Source organism: Neofelis nebulosa, chromosome 15 (assembly GCF_028018385.1).
Source record: "Neofelis nebulosa isolate mNeoNeb1 chromosome 15, mNeoNeb1.pri, whole genome shotgun sequence".
Taxonomy (NCBI): Eukaryota; Metazoa; Chordata; class Mammalia; order Carnivora; family Felidae; genus Neofelis; species Neofelis nebulosa.
The window spans coordinates 46,031,727-46,048,153 of NC_080796.1; the positions used below are offsets into that span (position 1 = coordinate 46,031,727).

The window sequence follows — 16,427 nt, forward strand, 5'->3', positions numbered from 1 at the left end:
GGGATGGTTGGCCTCAAAACCTCACTTTTCAAAGAGAAGGCAGGCAAGGAAATGGCTAAGTGTCATGCCAGACTAGCCAGACCTATCAGGTTCTATGATTGTAGCTCCATGTTAACTTTTAACTTAGATGCCTGTCTTTACTTTTGGAAGACAAACCTCATTCTTGTGTTGGCTTTGATTAAGAGCACAGCTCACAGGTAAGGAGTGGGAAGAGGAAGGCAAGATACCTTGTTAAACAGTAAGAAGTGCTTTGTTTGTCTTGCTTTTTTAGTGATCTGGCTGCCATCAGATGCAAAAGCAGCTCCTGAGGTTGATTTAGAAGTAGATGTTGGGAGAGTGGGACTTGACATTCTTCAAGGGAAATGGCTAGCAGAAAAGAAACTCAGACGAATTTGGTTTCCTTCTCATGTCCCATTTGTAGACTCTCCTTTCTGTGTCTCCACTGAATGTATTAGTTGGGTGTCCAGGAGGGATTTTTGGGGTAAGATGGAGAGTGATAAGGCGGAGAGAACAGTGATTTACTAGGTTAAGGGATTAAAAAAAAAAAAAAAAGTTTGTTTATTTTTGAGAGTTGGGCAGGGGGGTGGGGGGAAGGGCAAAGAGAAGGGAGAGAGAATCCCAAGCAGACTCCACACTGCCTGCCAGTGCAGAAGCTGACATGGGGCTCGAATTTATGAACTGTGAGATCATGACCTGAGCTGAAGTCCAGAGTTGGACACTTAACTGAGTCACCTAGGTGCCTGTAGGTTAAGGGATTTAAAAAAAAGTTTTTTTTAACGTTTAAAAATTTATTTTTGAGAGAGAAGGAGACAGAGCATGAGCCAGGGATGGGCAGAGAGAGGGAGACACAGAATCTGAAGCAGCTACAGTCTCTGAGCTGTTAGCACAGAGCCCAATGCAGGGCTCAAACCCACAAGCTATGAGATCATGACCTGAGTTGAAGTTGGACGCTTGACCAGCTAAGCCACTCAGGCACCCTTAGTTTAAGGGATCTTTGAGAGTAGTTCTCCCGTAAACTATAGCTGTAACTGCCCCTCAATAGATTCATCAGGCTAAGCAAGAAGGGTGAGAGACCAGAGAGCCTGACATAGAGGGAGAGAATAAGTTAGGCAGCTTCTGTTTTGCAAGTGATTAGCTATACAACTTCAGTTAAGTGATTTTATGCTGTCAGTTGGCAAGGCCTAGCTTCCCCTGTAATAGCCGTTAGAGTGCGTTTTCTGGTTGACTGCTTGTATGTGAGAGTATTCGCTGAAATTAGTTTTTAGGAATCTTTTATCACATTCTATGGATTTGAGTGTGCATGTGGGAATACTTTCCCCAGAGTCATTAGACTTAGAAAACTTTTTCTTTCTTTGTAATCTTGTTTTAGAGTATACTCGGAACAATATCTTCTGTAAAGCAAATTTCTCTTTTCCATTCCAGATTAGCTGCCAAGCTCTAATAAATTACCTTTTCAGTTAAAGGGTATTGTTATTTTTGGAAGGAATCTTCGACATAATAATTATTAAATTGTGTTTCTTTATAAACATATTGTAAGAATTTCCCCCCCTCCCCCCTTAATCTTTATAGAAAATGTGCCAGAGGAACTTCGAGAACCATTTTACACAGATCAGTATGACCAGGAACACATCAAACCACCCGTGGTTAATTTGCTTCTTTCGGCTGAACTATACTGTCGTGCTGGGAGTCTCATTCTCAAGAGTGATGCTGCGAAACCCCTTCTGGGCCATGATGCTGTAATCCAGGCTTTAGCGCAGAAAGGTCTTTATGTAACTGACCAAGAAAAACTGGTAACTGAACGAGATCTGCACAAGAAACCCATACAGATGGTGAGTCTTTGTATACTCAAGATTACTTAGTTTGAAGTGTATACTTTTGAGTGTGAATTGTATTGTAAAATGGAGGAAATTATGTTTTGAGATTGGATTGTCTTCTCTGCCTAGAGTTTAAAAACTTAACATTTTCTTATAAACCTCGTTTCCAAATGAAGGAAGATTTTAATAAACTATTTTGGAATGTTTGGTGTCATCCTGATACCCAGGAGAAACAAATTCTTTCCAGCTACTTTAAAGTGATTTTTATGTAATTTAAAAATTTAATTTTCCCATCATAGAGACTATTTAGAGGAGATAGAAAATGTATCCTTGATTTTATTCTCGTTAGGAAAGAGATGAGATTTGTGAGTGTTCATTTGCATGCTTGAATGACCTCTTGGTGAATTTCTGCATATCATATATATTTTAGTTTATTTAATGACTAATAATACATTCTTGTGCACAACATACAGAATGACGCTCTCTAAGCTGGCCTGGGACAAGCATGCAGGAGCTTTGTCATGAGTCTCTGGAGACAAATTCAAAGTTTAGGTTCATTGTATGTTGCTTCAGTTTGGTGTGCTACTTTCGCCTAAGTTCACAAAACGCTGAGCACCATCAAGCAGGGTATTAGAAGGAAAAACACATTTGATTAAATCATGCTCTTATATGAGACTAATAGAAAGGGAGAGATATATGTAGAAGAATATATTTAGAAATATATGAAATTATGAAGTTGAAGAAGGATGAACAAAAATTCGTTTACCAAATCTAGTACTAAATGAGGTGGTGACCTACTTTCTGCCTATTTTCCTTCTTTAAAAAAAAACAAAACTGTTTTGTTACTTAAGAGGAATAGCAAATAACGTCCTAAGAAAAATTTAGTTAATAAATTTATGGATTCATAATAGAATTATTAAGGATAACTAAGAATGTTTATTAGCTGATATAAGATTTTCAACTTGCATTGATGACTCTACATTCACCTCGTGGGTTACCCTCTGAATTTTATATTGTGCTTTGTGTCCATATCACATATGTGAATGGTTTGCCAGCACTAGGGGTGAGCAGAATTCCACTTAGTGTCCTCGCAGTACCTCACGTTTGACCTCTCCAGAATCACTGCACGGATTGGAAGCTCCTGCTATGATTGTTTCCGCTTCCATTATTTCAAGGACAAGTAGATCATTTTAAAGCACATCAATGACTTTGTGAATCTGTGTTTGCTTAGTAGCTGCCCTTTCAGACACCATTTGATCTGTCAGGTAACTTAGTTGTCCTTAGGATAGATTCTGTATTTTAGGTCCTCTTTAATGAGAAAGAAACAAACTTAACATTTTCTACATTATTTTCTTAGTGCAGTTTGTGCATGTGAAGATAAAATATGAAGGTATTTGTACAATCTATTAAAAAATGAGGGGTTTGGAAGACTGCCAGTTGCATTACCATCAGGTTTATTTCACACTATATTGATCCTGGTGATAGCTATGAACACATTTAAATTTGATTGCAGGAAATAGTGTTTAAGGAATGTGACTTAAGTGATACAGAATTGCTGTTTGTCTGCTTTTAACTTCTCTCTGTGGGTTTTTAGGACACTTCATATTTGACTACATCATCTTGACTCTTTACAGTGTCACCTTTATTGACCTGTGTTTTAGGTGTATACTTTCAGCTTTTGTCACAATTTGATTTAAAGCTTCTCCGTTGCTGTGAAATTTTGATTGATGACAGTGTAATATTATATTACCATTTTTCTAAAATGTATGTGAGAAAATGTCTCTGAGTACTGTTAAAGACTGTTCTTTAAGAAACTGTTTTGTTTTGTTTTAGAGTGATGAGAGCAGTAACTTTCAGTTTTCCTTCTTTGTCCTGCCTTTTGGGAAGTATAATGAAAAATGGTGTGTTTAATTGCACTGGGTGTATTGACTGCCAGTTCTGCCCCCCACTTTCATCTCCAAATTATCTTAGTGCTTTTGGGGTCTTTTTATCTCTGTATGTTGCTTTGCAGACTTTTGGGAAAAGAGTTGCATGGTGGTAGCAAAAGTATCAACGTAACTAGAAGGCAAGTTTGATTAAGCAGTTTTTATTAATTTTGGGTAGGTGAAGATTGAGAAAAATGCCTTTTTTTTTTTTTGAAAAATGAGAACACATGTTGGAGAACATGTTTTTTTTTTTTCTTTTCTTTATCACAGTGCTTTTATAGACCTGTTTTGAGAGTATAACCTTTAAAGTGTTTTCTTCTATATTTACATCAATGGGAAAGTATTTCAGAACTGCTTTAAAGCCAGTTAATAATTATAATGTATTAAAATTCATTCAGCACATAATCATCATCTGTAGGATTGTTAGAAGGGATTGTAGTTATGATTTGCCTGTTGAATGTTATAAATATTGTAAGACACAAATGAAAAGAATATACACAGTGTTAGAATGCATACTGTTCTGAGAACTGACCTTAATGTGTGTTTGAATCAGCATTAAGTGTATGACTGAATGGTTACCAGAGGAGGAGTTGTATACACTAAAATCATAGGGGAATATCCTTCAACCAAAAGTATTGTAGCCCAAATCATGTTATCTGTCAAATTATTTGTCAAAATAAGTACTGGTATTTAGGATAATGTGAAAATTGAGGGATTATAGCAAATGGAGCCAAATGCTGAAAAAGACAAGAGTACAGAGAAGATTTTGAACTTTCTTCCATAGCAAAATGAATTTGCATGTGAATTGCATTCAGTATCATCAGGTTGGGCTGGGGGATTTGATCAGTGTCATAAAATCTTAAATTCACAGAATTTTATAGCCAGAAAGAATGTTAGAAATCAGAAACCAGTATATGTATAAAACTTCCCAATGATGAGGAACATGAGTACCTGGGAACTTTGACTAAGTTCTCCAGTCCTCTTGTCAGAACTGTGAAATTAGGACGTTTAGAAGAGGATTTTGGATATGTATTTTTAAACAGGTGTTGTGGGTGATTGTTATGATCAAGAATTTATGTGAAATTTTATCTAACCCAGGGTCATTTTGTATATGTGATACTTAGAATTTAGAGAGGTTAAGTAATTTGCCTAAGGTAGAACTGTTATGTAGTAGTAAAACTAAACTTAGAATCTGTATGAACTAGAATTGTGACTTTCTAATTTACAGTGCTATAATCTGAAGTAAGTTTGTGCAATTAAGTATCTGAAGTCATGTTTACCTAGCTGTCTAGCCTGGTTACAAATCAAACTCTTGATTGTGAATCAGTTTTCCAACCATTTTTGCATATGTGGGAAATAAGAGTTGATATTTGCAAAAGTCAATTAAGTAAATCTGTATATATAGTATGTGTGGTATGAAATAATGAGATTGATTTTCGTATGACTTGCAAAATAACATTAGTCAAATCTTGTTTTGGAACAATCATTATATAAGCAAAATTTATTTTGAACTGCTTTCTTTTAAATTTTTTTTTAATGTTTATTTATTTTTGAGACAGAGACAGAGCATGAACGGGGGAGGGGCAGAGAGAGAGGGAGACACAGAATCAGAAGCAGGCTCCAGGCCCTGAGCCTGATTCGGGGCTCGAATCCACGAACCGTGAGATCATGACCTGAGCCGAAGTTGGACGCTCAACCGACTGAGCCACCCAGGCGCCCCTGAACTGCTTTCTTTTAATGATTACCAAAAAAAGATTGAGTATTTTATTTGCCTAATGGAGATTAGAGTGGGCTGTTAGGCCACTTGATAAGTAAGGCATAAAATGTTCTCTCATGAAGTGTCAGTATTGTTATAATGGATATTTTTGGATATTTAGAAAATATAAGCTAAAAAGTTGTACATTTGTGCTGCTAGCCATTAAACTGCTTTATTGTAATGGGAAGGGCAGTGAAGCTGTGGTTAAAACATAGAAAGATGATAGAAATATTTTTTTACCCTAAAGAAGGATATTTCTGTATGTTAAGAGGTGTTATTTCGTTTTACCACATTTTGTGGTCTGTATTCAGCTGACCATTAATGTCTCCCTTGAATGACATTGAGAAAGAAGCCTGCAGGAAAACTTCATTAGCATGAAGTAGGTGCTCTAAATGTAAGTTTAAGCAACAGGGAACTGAGAGGTGGATGTGATGACTTCTGCTAGGGAGGATCTGGGAGGGCATCTTGGGACAGAATGACTAATAGGGTTTCAGTAGGTAGGAAAAGGGATGGGGTAAGAATGGTAACTGGGTTGAAGGAGTTGTTTGACTCAAGTTTGAAGTGTGAAATTAGGTTCTGTATTGCACGTTACAGTGTTGACTGCATGGAGACATAAAAGTGAGATGAGGCTAAAAAATAGGTTGGGGTTAGATCATGAAGAGGCTATGAGCTGAAGTTAAGGATTTTTAAATTTTCTTTTTGGTTACAAATCAGGATGTAAGTTTTCGTATTTTTTTCTTTGGTTTTTGTTGATGGTGGTGGTGATGGTAGTGGTGCTTTGTTGATTTGTTTTTTCTCTGCCTATAGTAAATAAATAAAACATTGCAAAACACTGTGGAATACTTTGTGAGCTCTTATAGTGTCAACTTAGTGTAAAATATTGCAGTTTATTAATTCTCAGATCTTTCTGATTTGCTTACATCTGTCTGTATACTTGTTCACTTCTCAGACTTTCTGGTGGTTCTTTTTATTTAGTTTATTGTGTCAGGCAGTGTGATTACACTTTATATACTGATCTCACATAATTTAATTCTTAGGATAACCCTAACAGGAAAATATATTGTCTCTGTTCTACTGATGAAGAAACTGAGGCTTTGAGAACCTAAGTAAGGTCACAGAGCAATCATAGTAACCAGTGAAGGCAGTCTTCAGACCATCTCTGTTTTAACTATAAATCCTAGTTCTTAAGTACTACATGTGGTGTGTGTGTGTGTGTGTGTGTGTGTGTGTGTGTGTGTGTGTATTTTATTGGTTGATTGTCTTTGCCTGGATAATGGGGAGGTAATTAGAATACGATAGTAGGAATAGGTAATAGGAAAGTAGAAAGTGGAGAGGAAGAAGGAAGTAGAAATGGTGTGCTACCAGGAAATCTGACTGGTGGTTTAAATCTTGGTTATTTGTCCATGCTTCTTTTCAAAGTAACTTACCCATTCTGTTCCTGTCTTGAAGGTTATATTAATTTCCTCTGGTAGGGAGTAACTGTAGCCTTTGACTTGTTTGACTGTTAATAGATGATGAGGCAGAGTTATGACAGAGCCTGTCTGGGTGGATATGAGTGTCTTGATTTTAAGAATGTGGAAGTTACCTAGTTACCATTATTTTTGCTGGACATATGAAAGGTGTTGAGAACAGAGAAGCTGGTCTCAGGAACATTGTGTTGTTCCTTTTTTCTTTGTCTTCCTTTCTGCCTTTCTCCCTTCCAACATATTGAACCTGTTTGGGAGCTATTGTTATGGATTTCCATGGTGGCATCATTTGTTGGAACCCAGTGTAATTTACTCACGTAGAGGCTTAAAAAAAATTTCCTCCTACTTAAGAAGATTAGAAATTGTGCTTTAGAGGAAGAGGATTATATAAATGTAACATTACAATAGTAGTTGAGATATTAATTTCTAGTCACCCTTGTATAATGCCTTGCAAAGTTATGAGCAGAACTTGTCTGTGAAAAATTATTTTAAATGCTCCTAGTTGTTGGTGAAAAGGGTTTTTAAAATTTACCTGTGGTGCTGGATCTCAATTTTCTCTTTCCCAAAAATCACGTACCTAATTTGGATTCCATTATTTCTAGGTAACATATTATATATACCATAGTTACCAGGTCATGTTATCTTTTGATATTTCATAACCATGTTTATTATGTTTGAATTATTGTTTATTTGTAGTAATTTATTTAGAACTCCAGGTTTACTTTCTTGTAGGAATAACTTGATGACTGGTGTTTATTTTGTCAGATGATCTCACAAAAACCTTTTATATTCATAATAAAACTAAAGTCATTCAGGCCTTTTATTAACTTATTTAGTTTAGTTATGGAGCTTCTGCTATGTACTGTGTATTATCTACTGTGATTAAAAAGAGTTTCTGTCCTCTAGGGTCTTACTTTCTACTGGGAATTATAGAAAAATAATCAAATTATAATACATATATTTTAGGAGTATAGAGGCAGCAAACTTCGTCCTACTCTTATGCTGAGTTTTGAAGGAATTTACTAGGTAGGCACATGAAGGGCGTGTTATAAGGTGGTATATATGAAAATATAACAGGATGTTAAAAGGAAATGTGAGAGCATCATGATATGCTTAGGGAAAAGCAAGGGGTTTGTTTGATTGTAGCTTTAGAAATTGGGTACGTATTAGAGAATGATGAGAAATGAGACCAGAGAGTTAGATGGGGACAGGGCATGAATGACCTTTTATGTCATGCCAAGTGTGTACTTTATCCTGGAAATGATAGGGAGCTACCAGTATAAGGTTTTAAACCAGAAGGGATACCATCAGATTTGTGTTACAGAATTTCACTCTGGTGGTATTGTGAAAGAGACAGCACTTACGAGGCTGTTAAAATAACCAGAGACCTGAACTAAAGCAGAAGCCTTTGAGATGCAGAAGACAGTTTGATTGGGAGAAGCATTTTTAAGGTAGAGAAGATTTTTGACTCATCAGAGCTGGGAAATGAAGGAAAAGAGAAGCCAGAATAGGACCAGCAGAAAGATTTTATCCTTTGTATCAACTCTAGTTGGTGATTAACTACTAGAAGCTGAGAAAAAATAGCTTCTTGGTTTCACTCTCTTCTGGGAGGCTGAGGGTCTAGATGTTAGTTAGCTTCTCCATCCTCTGTTGCTCCTGGTGCTTTTGAACCCTGATATTTTCATATAATGATGGTAAAAACAAACAAACAAGTAAAGGGACGGCTTTGTAGTTTAGAAATCTTAAATCTCTTATTTTTGATGAGAAAGATAGAGGTGACTCTGTTTTGTCCTGTTTCTTTTTTCTTCTTAGTGACCATTGGGGAAAAAAAAAGGTTGTACGTAAATGAAAGTGAGTCTTTGTATATACAGAAAATGAAATAAGATTGATCTGCATTTTGTTAGACTATCTTGCTGTTTTTTTAGTTTATGTTATATATTTACCATGAGCACAGATAGGAATTCATTTATTTAATAGATATTTAGTTCCTACTGTGTACACTAGGTTAGACACTGGTGAAGGAGTTGGATGATCTCTGCCCTAGGGGTTATGTGGGATTGAAAGAGCTGCAGTATGGAACTGGGATGGGACCGAAGGTGCAGATTTGTGAGGATGGAATGAGGGATTAGCAGAATTGAGCATATTTGACAAATGTCAGTTGTTAATGCAACATGTGAGAGAAGTGGCTACAAGTTGTCTAGGTGAGGAAACTAACACCCCTAAAGGTGCATTAACTTGCCCAAGGCCAAATAGGTGATAAAGCATGATGGTAGGATTTAAACCTTGTGTCTGCTGCCTCCAAAGCCGTGTTTATAACATTTATACCACATGACCTTTCAAAAAGTCCAGCCAGGCTAACAAGTAGGAAAACAAGTGAGATTGTATGTAGAATCTAAAAAAACAAAAAGCAAAACAAAGAAGCTCATAGATACAGAGGACAGATTGGTGGTTACCAGAAGTGGCAGGTAGGGTGTAGGCAAAAGGGGCAAAGGGGATCAAAAGGTACAAATTTAGAGTTATAAAATAAGTAAGACATGGAGAAGTAATGCACAGCATGGTGTCTACAGTTAATAATACTATATTATGTATTTGGAAGTTGCTGAGTTAGTAAATCTTAAAAGTTCTCACAAGAAAAAAAAATTCCACATAACTATGTATGGTGACAGTTGTTAACTGAACTTATTGTGATCATTTCACAATATACACAGATACTGAGTCATTATGTTGTACACCTCACCTGAAACTAATATACTATTATATGTCACTTAGACCTCAGGTAAAAAAAGCTACTGTTGGGGCGCCTGGGTGGCGCAGTCAGTTAAGCGTCCGACTTCAGCCAGGTCACGATCTCGCGGTCCGGTCCGTGAGTTCGAGCCCCGCGTCAGGCTCTGGGCTGATGGCTCGGAGCCTGGAGCCTGTTTCCGATTCTGTGTCTCCCTCTCTCTCTGCCCCTCCCCCGTTCATGCTCTGTCTCTCTCTGTCCCAAAAATAAAAAAAAAAAAAAAACGTTGAAAAAAAAAAATTAAAAAAAAAAAAAGAAAAAAAAAAGCTACTGTTTCTATGGTGCTTAATAGTTTATAATGCATTTACATTTTTGTTTTTTCTGTAACGGAAAAGATAGGGCAGTTACTATCATCTCCTTTTGACAAGTGAGGAGACTTTATGGATGGATTTGTTTAATAGATCTTTTTTTAAAAAATTTTTGTAATGTTTATTTATTTTTGAGAGACAGAGACAGCATGAGCAGGGGAAGGGCAGAGAAAGAGGGAGACACAGAATCCAAAGCAGGCTCCAGGTTCTGAGCTTTCAGCACAGAGCCTGATGCGGGGCTTGAACTCACGAACCACGAGATCATGACCTGAGCTGAAGCCGGACACTTAACTGACTGAGCAACGCAGGCACCCCTAATCGATTCTTATTTAGTTCCTTCTGAAAGAGGTATAGAAAGAGGAAGTGAACAGATCATGATCAAATAGCTAGTTAGTGACAGAGCAGAGATAGTTCCCAGGTCTTCCTGACTCCTAACCCAATACTTGTTCTACAGATAAATTGTGCTGCCATACTTTTCCTTGTCCTTGTCGATTATAATGTGCACTGATTCTGGGGAGGTCTGCAGAGAATGTCAGCATGAAGTACAATGTCATAACAGTGAGAGACTGTGCAGCAATGAAGGGGAATCCCAAGAATAGGAGTAGTAGGGGGAAAAGGAGATTGTTTTGGTCACTAAGGGGACTGTCTTAGTCTGTTCAGGCTGCTGTAACAAAAATACCATAGATTGAGTAATTTAAGAACAAACTAATTTTTCTCAGTTCTGGAGGCTAGAGAGTCCAAAATCAAAGATCAGCAGGTTGGGTTCTGGTGAAGTCCTCCTGGGTTGTAGACTGCCAATTTCTCATTGTGTCCTCACATGGTGGAAAGGGCAGGGATTTCTCTGGGGCCTCTTTTATATGGGTATTAATCCCATTCATGAAGGCTCTGCCCTCATGACCTAATCATCTGCCAGAGGCCTTATCGCTTAATACCATTCCCGTGGGCATTAGGATCCAACTTAAGAATTTGGGGAGAATACAAATATCTAGACCATAGCAGGTACTCTTTTCTTATATAAGTGATGTATCTCATTTAGTGACCATTGGCATATAAAGTTACATATTTTAAGAAATAGAGTGATTCACTTTGCAAAATACTGTTTTTATTTTAAAAATATTTTAGGATTCGTTTTCATAATGCTGGTTTAGAAAAATAGAAGTTATTGGGGCGCCTGGGTGGCGCAGTCGGTTAAGCGTCCGACTTCAGCCAGGTCACGATCTCGCGGTCCGTGAGTTTGAGCCCCGCGTCAGGCTCTGGGCTGATGGCTCGGAGCCTGGAGCCTGTTTCCGATTCTGTGTCTCCCTCTCTCTCTGCCCCTCCCCCGTTCATGCTCTGTCTCTCTCTGTCCCAAAAATAAAAAAAAGAAAAAAAAAAGAAAAATAGAAGTTACAATATCTAAGTTTTTAAAAACATGTGAAATGAAAAATATTGTAACGTTCAGTATATTTTCATTATATTTCAAGTTTTGTTCTTATATCAAATCCATTTTCTTCTTTATATATTGAAACATATTTTGTAGTTCCCCTTTTTTATCTAGCTTTATTGACAAAAATTGCATATATTTAAGGTGCACAACTTAATGTTTTAGTATACATATTGTATATATTTATCATATTGACCCAAGTATTGTGTCAGGTTCATAAGGGCTCAGTAAATGAAGTGCTAATTTCTGGCCACAAAGATGAGATGTTTTAGACGAATGGGATGGTGGACAACTTCTTAATTCTCCAGAGACCATGTATATACTTCTGACCCTGCTCCTGGCCATTGCTGATTTATCTAAGGGTGAAGATACCTGATGTATGGTGGGCTGATTGGATTGTTTACTGAGAATCTCTGAAACCCTAAATGGAGAGCACATCACAGCACAGTGATAGTAGGTGGTTGGAACTACCCCGTCATACCAAGGCAGTGCCCTAGGCAGAGAAGTCTATGAGCCCCTGCTGCTGAGTTCCTTGGAACTGCTCAGTGCCTGTCGTTCCGAGCTTAGTGGTTCAGCTCTTCTGTAGGTTCTATGAACTATTCCAGTGTCCTCTCAATAAGTCCCAATTTTTGTTTAAATTAGCATAGTTAATTCAACATTTATATTTGGTTGCTTGCTATTAGAACTGTAGCTATACGTTAAGTAAACAAAAAGCCATTCACTGATTTTTTTCCCCAGTTGAAGACTGATTTTAGCTATAGGGGTAAAATTGAATTTTTTTTTTTTAATGTTTATTTTGAGAGAGAAGGAGAGACAGAGCATAAGCAGGGGAGGGGCAGAGAAAGAGGGAGACACAGAATATGAAGCAGGCTCCAAGCTCTGAGCTGTTAGCACAGAGCCTGACGCGGGTCTTGAATTCATGAACAGTGAGATCATGACCTGAGCTGAAGTCAGATACTTAACCAACTGAGCCACCCAGTCGCCCCTAAAATTTTAGAGCCGAAAGACCCTAGCAATCATTTGGTCTGGAGTTTTGAAATTGTTTTGGCTGTGACTCACAGAAGTACATTTTACTGCAAATGTATTTACCATAGTCTACTTAGTTATATGTATATTACAGAAACAAAAGTATTTATACTTGTGACTTGATTTTTGTTCAGTTTAGTTGGAAAAAATATTAGTTGTGACTAACTGAATTGACTTCATGTTATGACCCATGAATGCATTATAAACCCACGTTAAAAAGCCAATTTAGGGGCACCTGGGCGGCTCAGTAGGCTGAGCGGCTGATTTCAGCTCAGGTCATGATCTCACCATTTTTGAGTTCTAGCCCACATGGGGCTCTGTGCTGACAGCTCAGAGCCTGGATCCTGCTTCAGATTCTGTGTCTCCCTTTCTCTTTGCCCTTCCTCTGCTTGCCGTCTGTCTCTCTCTCTCTCAAAAATAAACATTAAAAAATTTTTTTTAAAAATTAAAAAACAACTCAGTAAATTCCTTTATTATTCTAGAGAAGAGCAATAAATGACAGTCTTGGTATTGAAAACTAAATAACATTCCCATGTTTTTCTTAAAAATGTATTTTGGGGCTCTTGGATGGCTCAGTCGGTTGAGCATCTGACTTCGGTGCATGTCGTGATCTCACTGTTTGTGGGTTTGAGCCCCTTGTCGGGCTCTGTGCTGACAGCTTGCTCAGAGCCTGAAGCCTGCTTTTGATTGTGTCTCCCTCTGTCTCTGTCCCTACCCCACTCATGCTCTGTCTCTCTCTGTCTCTCAAAAATAAATAAATGTAAACAAAATTTTTAAATTGTATTTTAATATGCCGTTGTCAATGGCTTCTGTTTTAATGAGAAAAAATATGGGAATAGAGTTTGTATGTAGACTTGCCTTCTTAAGATTTATTTTATCTAATCTCTATGGTATACTGCTGCCAGATTAATTTTCATGAAATGACACTTGATATCTATCTTATTTCCCAATTCAAAAACTGTAATCATTCCCTTTTTTTTTTTTTAATATGTTTGGCTTTTCATAGTTAGCCTCTAAAGATGATGGAAAACTTTTTAAAATATTTTTTTGTTTTTTTATTGAATTATTTATTACATAATTGATATGTAATATTAGTTTCAGTTGTGCAGCCTAATGATTTGATGTTTGTATGTATTGTGAGACAATCACAGTAAGTCTAGTTAACAGGCATTGTCATACATTGTTACAAAATTTTCTTTTCCTTGTGATGAGGACTTTTAAGATTTACTCTCTTAGCGGGGCGCCTGGGTGGCTCAGTCGGTTGAGCACCTGGCTTCGGCTCAGGTCATGATCTCATGGTCTGTGGCCCACATCGGAATCTGTGCTGACAGCTCAGAGTCTGGAGCCTGTTTCGGATTCTGTGTTTGCCCGTCTTTCTGCCCCTCCCCAGCTCACACTCTGTCTCTCTCTCAAAAATAAATAAACATAAAAAAAAAAAAAAGATTTACTCTCAGCAACTTTTAAATATACAATACAGTATTATTAACTGTAGATACCATGTTATACATTATGTCCTCATAACTTAAGTCATGTAAGTTTGTACATACGTTTTGACCCCTTCACCCATTTTGCCCACTCCCCACCCTCCACCTCTGGTAACCACCAGTCTGTTATCTATATCTGTGAGCTTTTTTTTTTTTTGTTATTGTTGTTTTTTAGGTGTCACATACAAGTAAGATCATATGATATTTGTTCTCTGATTGACTGATTTCACTTAGCGTATGCCCTCTAAATCCATCCATGTTCTCACAGTTGGCAAGATTTCATTCTTTTTTATGGTTAATAATATTGTGTGTGTGTGTGTGTTCACATTTCACATTTTCTTTATCCATTGATGGACATGTAGGTTGTTTCTGTATCTTGGTATTTACAATATTAATTCTGTAATAAAGATGGGAGTACATATATCTTTTTCAGTTAATGTTTTGATAATTCACTCTCCAATAATGAAAGTTTTATATTCTTTTTGTTTGTAATTAATGCCATCTTCGTAACTCATTCAAAGTAGCAAAAGCTAAGATACTTAGGACGTTGTCTGATATTACAGACCTGCCAGCAATAATTTTTAATGTTTACTGAAGATTAATTAAACATATATTAGCTAGGACTTTTCATCTTTTGAAACAAGAAGAAAGATAAGTATATATTCGCTGTTGGTTACTAAGCTTCAGTAGATGGTACAGTAGAAAATAGTTTATATATGATACATAATTATTACTATGTAATTATACACATACATATATAATTGGAGCACAGAGATTGAGATGTTTCAGCAGGTTTGATACAGAAATGTAGATTTTTCTAATTTGCACAATTATAGTCCATTGCTGTAGAGCAGTGGGTGTTCATAGCCGTTGTCTGTAGGTGTCCCTCCCCCCCTTCCCCCGTGTGTTGAACAGAGGGATCTCCCACCTCAACCCTGTGATACCAATCCATTTTTGCAGCTTGGTGGATTATAGCAGTTTAACAAATTGTTTTTTTAAAAATTTTTTTTTTTTTCAACGTTTTTTATTTATTTTTGGGACAGAGAGAGACAGAGCATGAACGGGGGAGGGGCAGAGAGAGAGGGAGACACAGAATCGGAAACAGGCTCCAGGCTCCGAGCCATCAGCCCAGAGCCTGACGCGGGGCTCGAACTCACAGACCGCGAGATCGTGACCTGGCTGAAGTCGGACGCTTAACCGACTGCGCCACCCAGGCGCCCCAACAAATTGTTTTTAATTCATGTCAGTGATGGGGATTTAAAAAGAATAGTTGATCATTAAAAAAAAAAAAAAAAAAACAACTTTAACAACTGTGCCATTTGGACGCTTGCTTATGTTTAGACACCTGGATAAATGAGCTTCTGTAATAAAAAAACAATCTTTATAATACTCAGATTCCTTCCGAGTCTGTACTGTTTTGTGGCTGAAGAGGGTTACAGTGAACTATGTTACAAAGTGAGATATGTTACAAAGCTGTCCCAGAGATCTTTCTTTTCAGGAAGTTCTTCTGATAAACTTGCAGGAATGTAAGAATGCTGATTATTTTTTGCCTGAATCTGTACATTTTACTTTATGGTTAAGCTGTCAAACAAGTAAACAAAACAAGGTAACTTTAGAGAATGGTAAGGACTATGAAGAAAGTAAAAACAGGATAATGTGATCTGAGGGAATTGTATGCTATTCTCTTTAATTAGAATAGTTAGGGGCATCCTTAAGTGGAATGTATTCAAGCAGAGGTCTAGATGAGGATCCGGTTAGGCAAAAATAAGGGGAAAGAGCATTGCTGACAGAAGGAACAAATTCAAAGGCCCTGAATTGATAGGTTGTCCAAAAAATAAATAAACTTCATGTCTGGGTGATAAGATTCCTAAGAATTTCCTGGAGGAAACATTTTCAGGAATTGAAGCTTTAGGGTTGCATTTATTTACCATAAGCTTATATAATTTGTATAATATGAAGTACATGTTTCAGTAAGCATTTGTTGAAAATTTCTCGGCATGGGCAATGGGATGTAGTAATGAGAAGACAGACTAAGCCCTTGCTTTCACAGAGCTAATATTTTAGTAGCAAAGACAAGCAGTAAAAAGCTAAACAAATCGCAACAATTTCAGATAGTTAAAATGCTGTGAAGAAAATAAATCCAGAAGAAGTGGCTAGAAGAAGTGGAACATGATACTTTCATAGGAGGTGGTTAGGGAAGTCCTGTCTGGAAAGTTGACATTTGAACTGAGACCTAAATACCAGAGGGAATGGGCATGTGACAGTCTGGGAAAAGAACATTCCAGGCAAAAAGGAATAGAGTAAGGTTAATGGCCTTGATGTAGGAGTGAGTTTGGTATGTTTTAGGAACAGAAGGCCAGTGAGGTTAGTCATGAGCAAGATTGATAGGGAGAGTGGTATGAGACCTGGTTAAAGATTGTAGCCAAAGCAGGTAGAGCCCTGT

The 16,427-nt window shown here is 37.3% G+C and overlaps 1 protein-coding gene across 8 annotated transcripts in view; it reads left to right on the forward strand.

Moving 5' to 3' along the window:
• CAMSAP2 (calmodulin regulated spectrin associated protein family member 2) overlaps positions 1 to 16,427 on the forward strand; it is a 116,876-nt gene that overhangs the window by 21,562 nt on the left and 78,887 nt on the right. For 7 of the 8 annotated variants that reach the window (XM_058701628.1, XM_058701630.1, XM_058701629.1 and 4 more), the window contains exon 2: positions 1,570 to 1,829. The exons of the other annotated variant lie outside the window; for it this stretch is intronic. In XM_058701628.1, coding sequence (XP_058557611.1) covers positions 1,570 to 1,829 — 260 coding nt within the window. The remainder of the gene's footprint in view (positions 1 to 1,569; positions 1,830 to 16,427) is intronic. 8 annotated transcript variants of the gene reach the window in all.